At 37.7% G+C, this 14,335-nt stretch overlaps 1 protein-coding gene across 9 annotated transcripts in view; it reads left to right on the forward strand.

Annotated features, from left to right (window-relative positions):
• Positions 1 to 14,335, forward strand: part of NCOA2 (nuclear receptor coactivator 2) — a 189,974-nt gene that overhangs the window by 113,949 nt on the left and 61,690 nt on the right. For all 9 annotated transcript variants that reach the window (XM_056333448.1, XM_056333445.1, XM_056333444.1 and 6 more), the window contains one exon: positions 72 to 244. In XM_056333448.1, coding sequence (XP_056189423.1) covers positions 72 to 244 — 173 coding nt within the window. The remainder of the gene's footprint in view (positions 1 to 71; positions 245 to 14,335) is intronic.

The raw sequence follows: 14,335 nt of genomic DNA on the forward strand, positions 1-14,335 counted from the left end.
TCATCTTTGAGCTGGCCAGAAGGCAAGCAAACTGACATTAAATACAATGTTTTTATAATCTCCTCTTTCAGCCCTAAAAGAAGCACTGAGAAACGCAATCGTGAGCAAGAGAATAAATACATAGAAGAACTCGCAGAGCTGATTTTTGCAAATTTTAATGATATTGACAACTTTAACTTTAAACCTGACAAATGTGCAATCTTGAAAGAAACTGTGAAGCAAATTCGTCAGATAAAAGAACAAGGTAAGAGGACTAATAAATCGACTGAATATTTTCTGTGTTGATTATTCCTATATTTTTGGCAAACCCAGTAGTCTCTTCAGCTTTTCTTTAGCAGATTCCTAGGTTTTTCATTAATCAGTAATGACAAATGTTGTAATGGTATATAAACAGAGTGTGTTAAGTATCATGTTCAATATTTTAGAAATAAGCTTCACAGAGAATTTGGAAATTGCCAAGAGGGAGAGAAAAACAGTCAGTCCGATGCGTGCATCTAATGGAATTGGAATTTCTTGTGCTTTTACAAAAGTTAAACTAGCAGATGGCTTTGAGGCTGGGGTGGGGGGTAGGGGGGGGGGGCAAGGCTACTTACGTACTTTTACATGGATGATGAATCCATGCAAAATAGGAATAATCCAGGAGAGTGGGGTATGAAAGTATTCTGCATCCCCCCATTTGCTTGCTTTTGTTGGTATGAATAGATATTGTGGACTAAATTATCTACGTCTCTTAAATGATGACATCATATCCTCAACTACAATAGATTTGAAACTATTCTAATCTCTAGATAGGGTCCTGTTATAAATGTAAACCAGAGAACGTGACAGTTTTCTTCCTGTTCTTTGTCTAGAAGATTAGTTTTGTATTTCTTTTCTTTTGAACTATTTCCTATTTAAAGAAAAAAAACAAAATCTTTTAGAAACTTTAGATTTTTGGAAGTGGGTTTTGTAGCACAAGTCTATCTGGGCAGGTATGAATAGCACTGCAGGTGTTCAGGGAAGATTCAGATTCTTACAAGTAGTATTAGTTTTATTTTTATAGAGAGGATATCAATCTCTTTATATTAGAGTGATTCCTTTGGTTTTCAAACACTAACATCTTTCACTTTTTTCGTATTCTGTGATTTCTGTGGGAAAATAATTCTTCCTTTTGCATATTATATGTGTGAAGTTATAAAAGTAGAGATTACATGTTGCATAATATAGATACAGCTTTATTTCTAAAACCAGTGGATAAATACATCTGCAGTTTCAAAGTTCAGCCTATTCAAAGCTAAATGGAAAGTGGAAAGTGTCAAATTGTGTCAACTGCCTCCACAGTGGCTCTAGTTGATTAATCTTCAGGAATGTACCTATTTCTCAGCTTGTTCTCTTCTTATTGCTATTAAGTTGCCATAATTTTTAAAGTGGCTATTCTAGTGAAGTTGCCGTGCCCCATGTTAGAAGTATACCTTTTAACCTGGCACAGTGTCCATCATCATTTTGCACCTTGCTGGCTTTTCAGATATGTTTTTTTCTTTATTTTCTTTTCTTCTTCCTTCTCTCACTTTCAGTTTTGGATTTTTGTTTTGCTGACACCAAGAGATGCATTCTCTTTATCCTTACCTGAGAAGGGATAAAGACCAAAAAAAATATGTTTTCCTGGGAAGTGGATGCACAGAGAAAAATCTGTTAGTCCACTTGGTAATTCTCTCAGTGGCTGAGAAGATATAGTCTGAAAATCTGGCTCTAACTAAGGCAACTTTGGCAAATCCACAGTTTTGTTGTTCAGGACCAATATCATAAAAACAGTTTTCATATTGTTATAAAATGTTCACGCTCATCAAACCAGGTTACATATAAATTATTAGTTCTTTATGGGCCAGAAGTGTATGAAAGCTGAATGTGCACTTAATTTTTTAAGCTCATAAAGTTTTATTGCAAAAACAACTGAATATACATTTCTAAAGACAGACTAAAATGCTATGAATACTATTTATTTCAACAAGTAGCAGTGGTTTGCAACCCTTGAGCAATAAAGATACTAAATTACTCTTTATAATGTTGATTTGTTGCATAAGGTTCTTCAGCTGAGGACAATTTGATTGTCTGTTAACTGTCTGGGTCTTTGCATGAAACGCATAGCTGGTACCGACTAGACTTTAAGACTCTCTAGGGGCCATTGCAAAACAATGAGACCCTCAAGGTGGGCATTGATGGTACCTCAGGATCTAGAAGCAAAGATTAGAATACTTGAAATTATTCCTTTAAACCAATTAAAAGTTTGATACTGATTTCTGCGTAGAAGCTACATGTGTTTGTTGTAATAGTAAATTTAAAAGGCTTTTCTTTTTAAGAAAAATTCAAGTGACAGCACACTCTGAAATGCAGTGTTGTTTTGTAATAGGCATTTCGTTAACAAATAGGTCTCACATGCAGTAAACATTCAAACTGCAGGAAGGGTACAATACACCTGTACCTCTGTTGAGTGCCACAAAAAACCTGGCCTAAGCAAGGCAAACACATTGAAGACCTAATGAGGCTATTACTATTGCAGTCTCATCTTTTTCAGGTAGTTTATCACCTCAGATTGGGAATCCTGCACTTCTATATATTCATCATTTAAATGCATTAACTTTTAGGTTGTTCTAAATCTTTGATTGCTTTTCCATTGGCAAGACATGTTAGAAGACCTTCATAATGGTGAAACACTTCCGTTGTCTTAAGAATATCTATTTCTAAAATAAAGTCATGAGAATAATACTATACTTTAATAAATTGCCATGAGACTCAGGTTAAAAATCATATTTTCTTACGTTTAAGATGTTTTGTTGATTATTTAGCATTACACTAAATACCTGTAGGAGAGAACTAAATGAACACCCTGAAATTCTTGAGTGATTCTACACTAACATGGACAAATCAAGATGGCTCAGTTTTTACAAGCTGAGCCAGCTCTACATTTCTTCAAAGACAGATCAGATTAAATTAGTGAAGACTTATTTTACAGTTTTATTATTTTGAAGCTTTAGTAAAGAGGTTGGATTTTCGAAATAAATACTAAAAACTCTTCACAAACATTCATCTCTAAATAGAATTGCACATTAAGGTCTCATTACTTTCAAAAACGCGGTCAGTTATAAATACCTTTTAAAGCCACTGAAAGCAAAAAGTTTTATAGCTGCTGCTGAGATTTGACAAGGAGACTTTATTTTAGGTTCTAGGAATGAAAATGAAGAAGGAAGAAATACAGATTGATATTCATTTCCCATGTCAAGCTTGCTGGGCTGGTAGCTGAAAAAGTAATAGATTTATTGCTGTAGCAATACCATCATGTAAGTTAGTATAATGTTATCCTGATCTATTTTATATGCAAATACAGATTTGCAATATTGTATTTGTTATCTTTATATCATTTTTCACAGTATATACTTCCAAGATTCTTTAGTTGTGGTATGTTTGAGATTCAGTTTATTACAATTTGCAAAGCAAGTTGCAAGAACTTGCATATAACTGAATTCATTAGAAGAATTAAAGATACTTGGAAGATGTAACCATTGCATGTAGTTTTAATCTGGGGTTTGAATGTTTTTAGTACTTGGGAAAATGGAAGACAAGTGGCTTTACAGAAGCTTAAGTTTCTACTGAGGATTTTTACCATATTATCTTACAGTGATTGGATAGAGATTTGTGGATGTCCAGAGGAGATAAAAAATTGTGATTTTTAATATGAAGATGAAATAGAAGCTGTATTCATGTAAATCTTACATGGGTATTTCTACTGGGGATTTGAAACTTGTGTTTCAAGCACTTGGGGAAAAGAGTCATTCAGTTTTTTATTTATAACGTAAAAGTGATATGAAATGGTGGGCTTATGGTTGTGTTACATGGTCATGGAAGTGTAAGCTCTCCTGTTATTCTCAGTCTGTGTTAAGTTACTTTGAAAGAGTAGGAGTCATATATGTTGCAGATGTGTTCATAATATACACAAATGTGTACAAGCACAGTAAGTTCCAGTTTACACATGCTTAATTAAAAAAGCTTCTTTTAAGCAAGTGTAAAGACCACTGGGGATAAATGTTCTTTTGTATGCCAGACAGCCAAGAAGCTATAAAGCCATTTGATTGTACTTAAGAAATATATTTAGTAAAATAGTGTCTGATTGATGCCAGGATCCTACCTTTGCAACTACAACTTCAGCACTTAAGGCAGATTAATTTCAGTTGTGCAAGTACTGCTGCAAATGTTTTTGCATATCTGAAGACAGCAGAATTCTGAGAGCAAATGAGAGGAGTCTGCATTCTCTTCTTCCCTAGCTTACAATCAGCTGAACTGTTTCAGATCAATCTCATTTGATTTCATAGCTACAGTAGTCCTTTTCCTTGAATCATGTCATTTGCCTGACTCCTCTCACTCACTGTGTGCATTTTGCTTTTTTCTTTCTCATTATTATTTTTGGCTGCTTCGTCCCTCTTGAGCTGATTCCCCCCCCACCACCACCACCCGCCCTTCTTGGTATTAAGCAGGATTTTAAAATTAAACCTTTGCCTTTAGTTTAAAGCTCTTTTTATTCATCATACTAACATAAGTCTCAGCAGGTAAATAACTCACACTGTAAAACAGACACTATTTGTTACTTTTCACTGCTTGAACACCTCCTGGTTCAGGCTTTGAAACCTTTTCTTCATTATCTAGTTGTGCTTTTACTCTCTTCTGGATATCAGTAATGCAGTAGGTACAGAGGATGCTGAAGATCACCTTAAGCTTCTTCAGCAGTTTCTCTAGCTAAGCAGTCACCTCTGACCCCTTCAGTAGGAGTGCTGAAGAATGTGTCCTGACATCAAGTACAAGAAGTGGGGTTTTTTTCCTCAAGTCCCCTGTGTACCTTTTATTAAGCTTCAGGTCTGCATCTCTTGTTTCTCTCCTGGTCTCCATGCCTTTCTGTTTTCTGTAGCTTTTTTTCAGGATGGCATCCAGAGGGATATAATGTACTGTGCCAAAGGATCCCCAAATGCGATTTTAGGTCTCAGTTCCATTTTCCTGCAGAGTCCAGCTTTCATGTGTCACTGGATTCTGAAGAGGTGCGGTGTTCTGTAGAACAGCTTTTCAGTAATACAGGGAAGGGGTATCAGGGTGGTGATTATCAGTCTAGCTATTAATGTACACTTCGGAGTTGTCAAATTGTGTTTTCGTAATAGCCTTACAAGAAGACAGACCTTGGACAGAGCGAATCGCCATGTGAAAGCTAACCAGCATTGGGAGAAGGGGACGTGCTTGGGAAAGGGAAACATGCAAGAGCTATGGAACCTGTATGAGTTTAAAAAGACTTGTTGTTAATCATGTGTATCTTTTTCTGGTTCCATATTTGATAGCAAAACCAGGTTTTGCTTCCCCGTAGCAGTGCTACTTCGTAATCAGAGTCACTCCAGCAGATAAGTCTATTGTTGCCTCCAGTGTCAGTATGTAAGTAAAGTTGCTTGCTAAAGGAAAAGAGTGTGGCCTTAAAGCTGTGACAAGGGGTAACTTTGCTGCTACTTTGAATTTATCAGATCTGAATTTAGATTCACATTTCACAAGGTATTTAAGCAACTGCCTAACTTTAAGCAGATGAGTAATCCCTGTTAAGTCAGTGGAACTACTTAAGGGTTTAAAGTTATGTGCATAAATATCTTACCAAATCAGGATATTAAGACGAGAGCGTATGCAGAGCTGGTTTTTATTTGTTGGGTTTTGTTTTGCAAATATTGTAGTTGGTCAGTTTTACTGTAATTATTTTTTTTTATGTTGATTGTACTTGAGGTGGCAGGAGATTTAAAATTTATGCCAATTTTTGAATCCTTTTTCTTGAAGGAGTTCTGTATGGCTGTTATTATTTGTATGTGCTGTACTTTCAGCCTGATAGGATTTTAAGACTGAATTAAGTGTCAGAGGAATTTGTGCTGTGAAGTCAAGCAATTTATGCAGCACATTTACAAAAAATCTATTACTGAATTTGCTTTGCTGTCTCCTTTACCTGCAGCTGAGAGTGATGCACTGAAAATGACTTTGATCTTCCTCTGTACATTGTAAAGCTTTTTGGCTAAATATCCAGTTATGTTGACTTCGCTACTTGCATGCCTCCAGAGAACTACTGATTTGCTGAAGAATTTAAACTGGTTTAATTTAAACTGGTAATGCATACCATCAGTTTCTTTTCTGTCTCTGAAGAAAAGTAGTCCATTAGCCAGCAGACCCATCAAGTGGGAAATTTCCTGGGGTTTGCTTATTTTAATGGAGTTGTGTATCATGCAGAATAGTTGGCTTAGGCCTTACCTACACATAAGTTATGGCATTTTAGCTATGTTAATAGTTTTCTGTGGAAGCAGTGTTAGACTTTTCTTAATATGACTTATGAGAGGAGTAGCTGAAGATGCCTTTATGACATATGGGCTTAAACTGTTGAAAGAGTTGGGATTGTTCAGCCTGGAGAGGAGAAGGCTCCAGGGAGACCTTATTGCAGCAGCCTTTCAGTATGTAAAGGGGGCTTATAAGAAAAACAGAGGAGACTTTACTGAGGCCTACAGTGACAGGACAAGAGGCAGTGGTTTTAAGCTGAAAGAAGGCAGATTTAGATTGGACATAAGGAAGAATGTTTTTATGGTGATGGTGGTGAGACACTGGAACATGTTTCCCAGAGAAGCTGTGGATGCCCCATCCCTGGAGGTGTTCAAGGCCAGGCTGGATGGGGCTTTGAGCAACCTGGTCTAGTGGAAGGTGTCCCTGCCCATGGCAGGGGGGTTGGAACTGGATGATCTTTAAAGCTCCTTTCCAACTCAAACTGTCTGTGATTCTGTGATTCTCTTGCTTCAAGAAAACAGACAAAAATAATCATCAAACTGGTAATCAAAATTGTGAAACTGGTGGAAAATCTATGCACTTAATAGGATTTAGTGGATTGGTGTCACTTCTTGCTTCCTAATCATGGTTAAAGCCCTGTCTGCTGTTTTAGAATAAATATAACCTTGTTCCCCAAAGTTAATGAGACTGTTTACTCATCATCTGATTAGGAGATTTAGGTCAATTTTTTTATTATTTATTTTGAAGAACAGCAATAGTAGAGTTGTCCTGAGGATGTGCAGGCTGCAGACTAACCTGTGGGAAATGAGGCAGATGCTGAAAAGCCTTGGTTCCACCATTGCTTCCCTCCTCTTGGGCATGAGTTTCCATGCCCTCCCTTACCCTGACAGTGTACAGTTGTGTGGTGAGCCTGAGCAGTATTTTTTATTTGACTGGGAGGGGAGGATCTGTCTCCCCACAGATCCTTGGTGGAGCTCCCTCCAACACAGGTCCAAGTGTGCCAGCAATGACTGAGCCGTGGGCTAACACCCACAGCTGTCTTGGCACTGTTGGCCATTGCAGGGTGTCGAATGATGACTGTCACATAAGAAGACACGTCTCTTGTCTGTGGCCTTCAACTCTGTCAATTATGGGTGACTTCAGTTGAGATAATTTGCTTGAAGTCTTTGATTACTTCAGTTCTAGGGATAATTTGCTTGAAGTTTTAGACCAGAAATCAAAGCTTTGACACCAAGTTGTGGATCAAAGTTGAAATGAAACTAAGTGTTCACTCCTGTTAAGACTGTGGTCTTTTTCAGGTAGAAATAGTTATTTTTGGCAGGTGTTATGGGAAAACTTGCTTGCTTGTTTTGCATCCTCCTTGTATTTTGCTTTTCTTTGATCTTTATTTTGTTTTCTTTCATAAATTCTAAATGACCAAGAGAGAAAATAATTCAAACTAGTGGAGCATGGTTGTTTATTATATGTTCTGTAGCTGCGCAGATGGTTGAGATCTAAGAGGTCTATAATACTAGTGTTGGGGGATGCTGTAAAGGATTGAGATGCTTCTCCTGTATTTACCATGCTTTAGGGGGTGTCTCAAGTGTTCCCTCTTCATCCTTTGCAAGAATATTTTCATTGAAGTTTTGGGTTTGTTACTTCAGTATTTAATGACCATAGAATGGTCTGTGTACTTCTGGGATTGTAGTAGAAATGTCTTGTATAAGAAAGATAGAGACATCTCTTCCTGAAATTTAGGATTTTGGAGGCTACCTCCTTGCAGATAGTGTATTGTTCTCAGGCTGTGTTTAAACTGTCACTGAGCACTTTAAACTTCAAAGCTTTACAGAGTTTCTTTCGTATTTTATCATGTAATCTCTTATGAACTGTAAACATCATGAATGCATTTGGCATTTTAAATTTGGGGGGAGATTGGAAATACAGAAGTACAGGCTGTCATCCAGCCCTCCACAATATGAACGAAGCTCTTGAGACTGGTGTTTCTTAGCAGCTGCTCTGTTCTTCAGAGGTGTCTGGTCAATAGCAAATACTGAGTTGAGGTGCAAAAGAAAAATTGGGGGCTGCTGACCCAGGTCTTAATGTTTGTGTTTGTAGTCTCTTACTGCTGGAAGATGTGCAATGTAAGAGGTGCTTAATGTAGAACATCAGGGCTTGCTGTGTGCTTTAGATTAGTGAATGAAATGTACTAATCTCAGCAGCATGTAAAGCAAGTAAATGAAGGAGACTTCATATTACCTTGACTGTCTCTGTGCAGCCTAGTTTATGGAATAGCAAATTAATTTACTGAAAGTGGTGATGATACTTCAGTCAAAATAAGATCATCTATTATAAGGAACCTAGCTTTTTTCACGCAGCTTTTATCTTTTCTGTTTAAAGACTGCATCCTGAAAAGTGATAGTATGATGTTGAGTCACTATAGAGCGCAATACCTTTCATACCATGTTTGAATCCTGATAACCTGTGGATTCACAGCACATTAAAGGGGTATTGATCAAAGGCTCCTCTGTATTCAGACTAGGACCAAGATAACTGCATCTGTTCCAAGTCATGCATTTTGTTACTTCTGTAAAAGATTCTGCTTGTGGACAGTTAGTTAGAAATAGGAGTCCTTGAACATGAAATGACTGAGGATATGAAAACAATTATTACTTAAGCTTTCAGGTTTTTCTTATGAAAACCCACAGTGTGCAGCTGGGGAAAAAAACATAGACTGGAGTTTGAAGAATGATGTGGCAGATGATATGTACTTGCTCTGTCATGTACACTGTTGAGCTCCTAGTGAATGTTCTCAGACAGATGGTTGGAGAGCCAAGAAAAATATGCCTTCTCTTTCCTTTCATTAGTCTCATATACAAGTATTTTATCATCTCATCTACATGTATTTTACAAGCCAATGGGTACTCTGCTGTCTGCACAGGCTCTCCCTCTTCCCTCTGAAAGCAAACCACTCTTCTTTAGCTTGCAAAAGATCAGAGCAAATGTCAGAAGATGGAGACAGAAAAGTATGTAACATTAAGTAGAAAACTTCCAAAGTAGATACTCCATAACTGGAGATGCTCCAGATATTGCTATCTTATCTGAAATAGTATCCGTGTGCCCCTTTGGAAGAAGCAGCAGTGTGGTACCTCTATTCACAGAGGCTCTGTGCATCTTGAAGCCGAAAGGCGTGTCCCTGCAAACCTTGCTTTGCTTACTGATGCAGCTTGAAATGAAGCTATGCAGCATGCCTGCCACAGCGGGCTTCTAACACACAGAGGTGGGATACAGCCTAACAGCTGGAATCTGTGCCCAAAGCCAGCTCATGTGTAAGGTGCAGATTCTTAGTGGAAAGTTAACTGAAATTTGAAGCAACTTAGTAAAGAAATCAGTAGGTTCCATCAGTCTTCCCGAACAGATTTGAATGTCCTTCAAAACTTATATTGTAATTCAGTGGAGGTTCTTGGCGTGATGCGGGGCTTGGTGAAACGTCTTGGCATGCATTACAGAGATCCAGCTAGACAGTTAGAGTGGTCCCTTGTTGTCTTAAGACGTGTGAGCATGAAGAGCACTAGCCTGTTACTGGCACTTTTTCTTCTGAGGCACAATTTCCTAGAAAGACTTGGAACAACCTGCAGTTCCCATGATCCTTCTGAGGGAGATGTCTTCCAGAGACGGGTTATTCTATGTCAGATTAGGTCTGGGCCTATGTTCAACATTGAAGAGGAAGTGTGTTTAAATATAACAATTGATTCACTTGGAAATGTAAAAAAAGGAGAGGAAGAGGTATCAAGGTTGTAAATTCTAAATATAGATCGGAAGACTCAGGGGTCCCTCATTTAGGCTTTTCTTGGTTTGTTTGTTTTGGTGTTTGCTGGAAAAATATTGAAATATTTTGTGCTAATAACATTAAATTGCTCCTGTCTTCCTTCTTTTGTATAAAACTTTTCACCTCCTTAGCTTGGAGGAAATATTTGAATGTTTGAGTTTATTTTTCTATCTTTAGTTATTTCTTAGTATCCCTCTCGACTTTTCTGAACACAGTGATCCCTGTCACTAGCTGTCAAAAGTAACATTTTATGTAGAATGGATTTTCTTTGTATTTCCCTATTCCTTTCTCCCTTTTCCCTTGAAAGGCTTTATTTTTGTTTCAACCTTTGCTGTTTTCTTTCCTCTCCTTTTTAATGATTGTCCTGCATTTTGTTTTTCACTTCTTCCCCAGTTATGCTCTCTCTTGCCTTCTAGTGTGGCTTTAGCCATAATTTTAGGACCAGCATCACCATACTTGTGGCAGTTTTATTTCATTCAGTGTTGTCTCTCTGATACTGTTTTTTCTCTTAGAGCTATGGTAGGGAATCATGGAATAGTCTTAGGGAATGTGACAAAACTTACTAATGAATCGTTGAGTGTTACACTGATCGATATCAAGGATTATTGTGATTACTATTAAGCTTGAAACTTGAGTCACCATCTGTCTAGCTGCTAGAGATGCTGATTTTAACTGAACATTATAATATAGCTTGTCAGGCCATTGTACTTAATGTTCAAAATATAATTATGTGTTTTCAGTTGGCAATCTAAAATGTAAAGATGCCCAGTAAGCTTTTTTTTTTCCCCATGTTTTTTTTTTTCTCAGTGATACAGGCAGAGAAGCCAGTCCATAAAACCTTTGTTAAATACAACTGTGGGAGGATACTGGCTTTCTCAGGGTCCGTTGTGAGTTATGGTGCAAGAATACTCTTCCTTTCCCTGAGCTCTGTGATGGTAGTGGCCATTGTCATTAGTTCTTTCTTTGAAGCTCAGGCAAGGGGTATATCCTTTATCTTGACAGCGCAAACCCTTTCCAAAGGTGGGGGTTTGGTTTCTTTTGTTGTTTTTGTTGTTTGTGGTTTGTTTTGGGGGGGGGGGGGGGGCGGGGGGCGTGCTGGTGGTTTGTTTGGTTGTTTGGGTTTTTTTTTTCTTAATGAAGACTTCAGTCCAGATCTAAATGGCTTAGAATTTAGATACTTACCTCAAACCTCAGTATCCTTAAATGTTTAGGCTGAGGTGGACCCATAATCCTGTGGAAATGACAACTATTATTTAAAAGGTCTCACCTGTTGGTGCTTTAATGGGTGAAGCGAGGAGTAGACACCCACGTTCCTTTTTGCAAGCAAGTAAGTAAATTGCAGACTGGAGGCAAAGGTTCTGGATTGTCACTTCTGACCTGATGCACAGGCAGGGCAGCTGAGCTGCATTACCAGCCTTCATGTCAAGCAGGGACATGACTGGAGGCAGACCTTATTCTTCAGCATTTCCTGGTTAAAGCCACATTTGTCCAGCATATCCAACGTGGCACCTGTCAAACAGGGCCACCTCGCTCCCAGCCTGTGCGGCGTCAGGAGCCTGGGACTGGGGAAGAGCAGCGAGGTTGTGGAGCTGGCTGCGGCAGCACCCACCACCACAGGTGGAGCATCCTTTCCAGTGAGCTGCTAGTTGTACACCGTTAAGGGAACTGCTTTTAAGGCCGGTCAAAGTTTCTTCTCAGAGGAGAACTGATGAAGCTCATTGAGAAAATACAGAAAGCAATACTGTTTGTGTTGAATTATTTTCCTGGTTATGGATTATACTGACTTACATGAGACCAGGTGCTGATCCCTACTTCGTGACTTTGAAATAGAGAACAAGAAATGATAACCCCTAATTAATTAAGTTGTAAGTATGGTTCAGTCTATTGAAAGGAGCCCATTTGTACCTATCAGTTCTATTAGCAGGCATTTTAAAATGTGACAGAACAAATTAATGTAATTGAGGTTAAAAGTGACTTTGGATGTAAATCTTAGCAACAAGATAAGCCAAGCTTTTCTAGGGTAATGAAAAAAGAACTTTTAATTTTAGAGAATATCCTAAATGATACGTGTTAATAGTCATTGCCATCCTTCCAGCAGCCATGCTGTATTCATAATGTACCTGAAGTAATGTAGCCACTATTGAAATATATGAAATTAATCTTAAACGCAAGGTTTGGATATAAAAAATCCTTCAAGTAGCTAACATGCAGAAATAAACAGGTTCTTTTAGGAAGCTCTTGTTTTTCCTTATGCTTTCCTTGCAGTAATAAGAACATTTCTGTTTCTAAATTGATTTAAATGTTTGGCCGAGGCCTGTGGTGTTGGGTTAGGCTGGCAGGAAGAGGGGCCCCAGCTTCTATTTCTGAGCACTGGGCTATTACAGGGAGAAAACTTTACTTGTCCTTAATGATTTAGAGCTTTTTTGTACAAGATTTATCTACTGTAATCTGGACTATTAGAAGCAGTAGGAGCCCTGTTATCCATGTTAGCATGGACACATTAAATTAAACTTGTTTCAGTTCTTCCTTAGCTGTCTTCAATTATCTGTGCTCCATTTTGGTCTATGCTTTATTATGGAAACTTTTTTTTCTTTCGTGGGCTCACAGGGAGCCAATGATCCATCATATTTCTTTCTGGTGTGCCATATTAGGTCTCTTGAAAACTTTTTGCAGTCGTCAATGGCAATTTCTAAAAGCAAAAAGATCTTTGCCTGTTGCGAATGATCTGGTGTGTCACAAAGATTTATCATCAGCATCCTAAAATAAAGATGATATTTTGTAATCATGGCAATGTGGCATGCGAAGAAAGGGAGTCATCTGTTTCCTTTTAACAGTTGGTTCAGTATATAGGAGTAAGGCTTGAAGAAACAGAGTCTGGCTAGATTAATATTGCTTTCCAGTATGTTATTTTGCCCTAAGTTTTGAAACCTGTAGGTTTAATTAGCTTGGCAACTGCATCTGCAGATTCTACTCTAAAGAGTGTTAACTCTTGTATCTTTATTTTCAAAATTTTCCCTGTGTTTTTACATGTCAGAGAACCAACTGGAGAGCTGTTAACTTTTGTGAAAGCATTATATTATTTCTGAGACAGTGATGGAGCCCTGTTTCGGACTAAATTATCAGATTCTGCCCTATTTCTTGTCTTGGAAAACATCAGCTCAGCCAAAATGTTGAAGAACATCAGGCTCCCACCATTTAGACATTCATATTAATACTGTTTTTAGAGATGAATTATCAAAACAAGATGAGGTTACTCATTAAGTAAATATCTAACACTTACAAAACTGTAAATGCCAAAACATACGGTAAAATTTTCTGTCCTAATTCAGTACATACCAAAGAAAATAATTACTCAGTTAAACTGAGTGATGCCAAATATTTCTATCTACTATTTCAGTGCAGAGGTCAGTTAGCTTGGCTCTTCTTTTTGAAGTGTAGCCATATTAATGTAATAGATTCTAACTCAGTGCAGATAGATGCATGGCATTTGTTATCATGTACACTTGAGTAGTTTATGTGAGTGTTTTGAAGTCATCTAAGTACCAACAGAGGCAGAACTGTTTCCTGAGTATGTGTTTGTGTATACAGCTACAGACACATGTATTTTGAATCTGCTTATCTGATTCCAGAATAGAATAAGTGACTGATTAAACTGAGGGTATTTTTGAGTAAAGCATCGATAGCCAGTGTACTTAATCTACAATGTGTACTCCTTTGTTGTCTAAGTACTGTATTTTAGGCACTTGCAAAATATTCTGAAGTACACCACAACCCATCAGAGATTGGAGATTGTACTAGTTACTACACAGTCCTAGGAAGTGCATATGCAAAAAAAGGCCCGAAACCCCAGCATTTAAAAAAAAAAATTAAAACAGTGAAAATTATAAATTCTCAGCACCATCCTGTATTTTAGCCTTTTGATAAGGAATTCTCCTGGGCAGACAACACCTTTGATTAATTTATTTATGCTTTTTCTCTAGCCAGTCAGCGTACACTGGAAGGATAGTGTTAGCGGTCATTTTGGAGAAAAGAGAATATCACTTAAAAACATAGGAATATTCATACACACATTGGATTTGTCAGTTTGCAAGCTAAGCACACCCTTTCGTTTCATATAAAAGCATATGTTGAATGTACTCAAATATTTTAATAAGCTAAGAGCTCTCTAAAAATTCTGCAGGAGTAAAACTACATCCAGTTTATTACTTTCCTTTT

The sequence above is a fragment of the Falco biarmicus genome, chromosome 3, assembly GCF_023638135.1.
Source record: "Falco biarmicus isolate bFalBia1 chromosome 3, bFalBia1.pri, whole genome shotgun sequence".
NCBI lineage: Eukaryota > Metazoa > Chordata > Aves > Falconiformes > Falconidae > Falco > Falco biarmicus.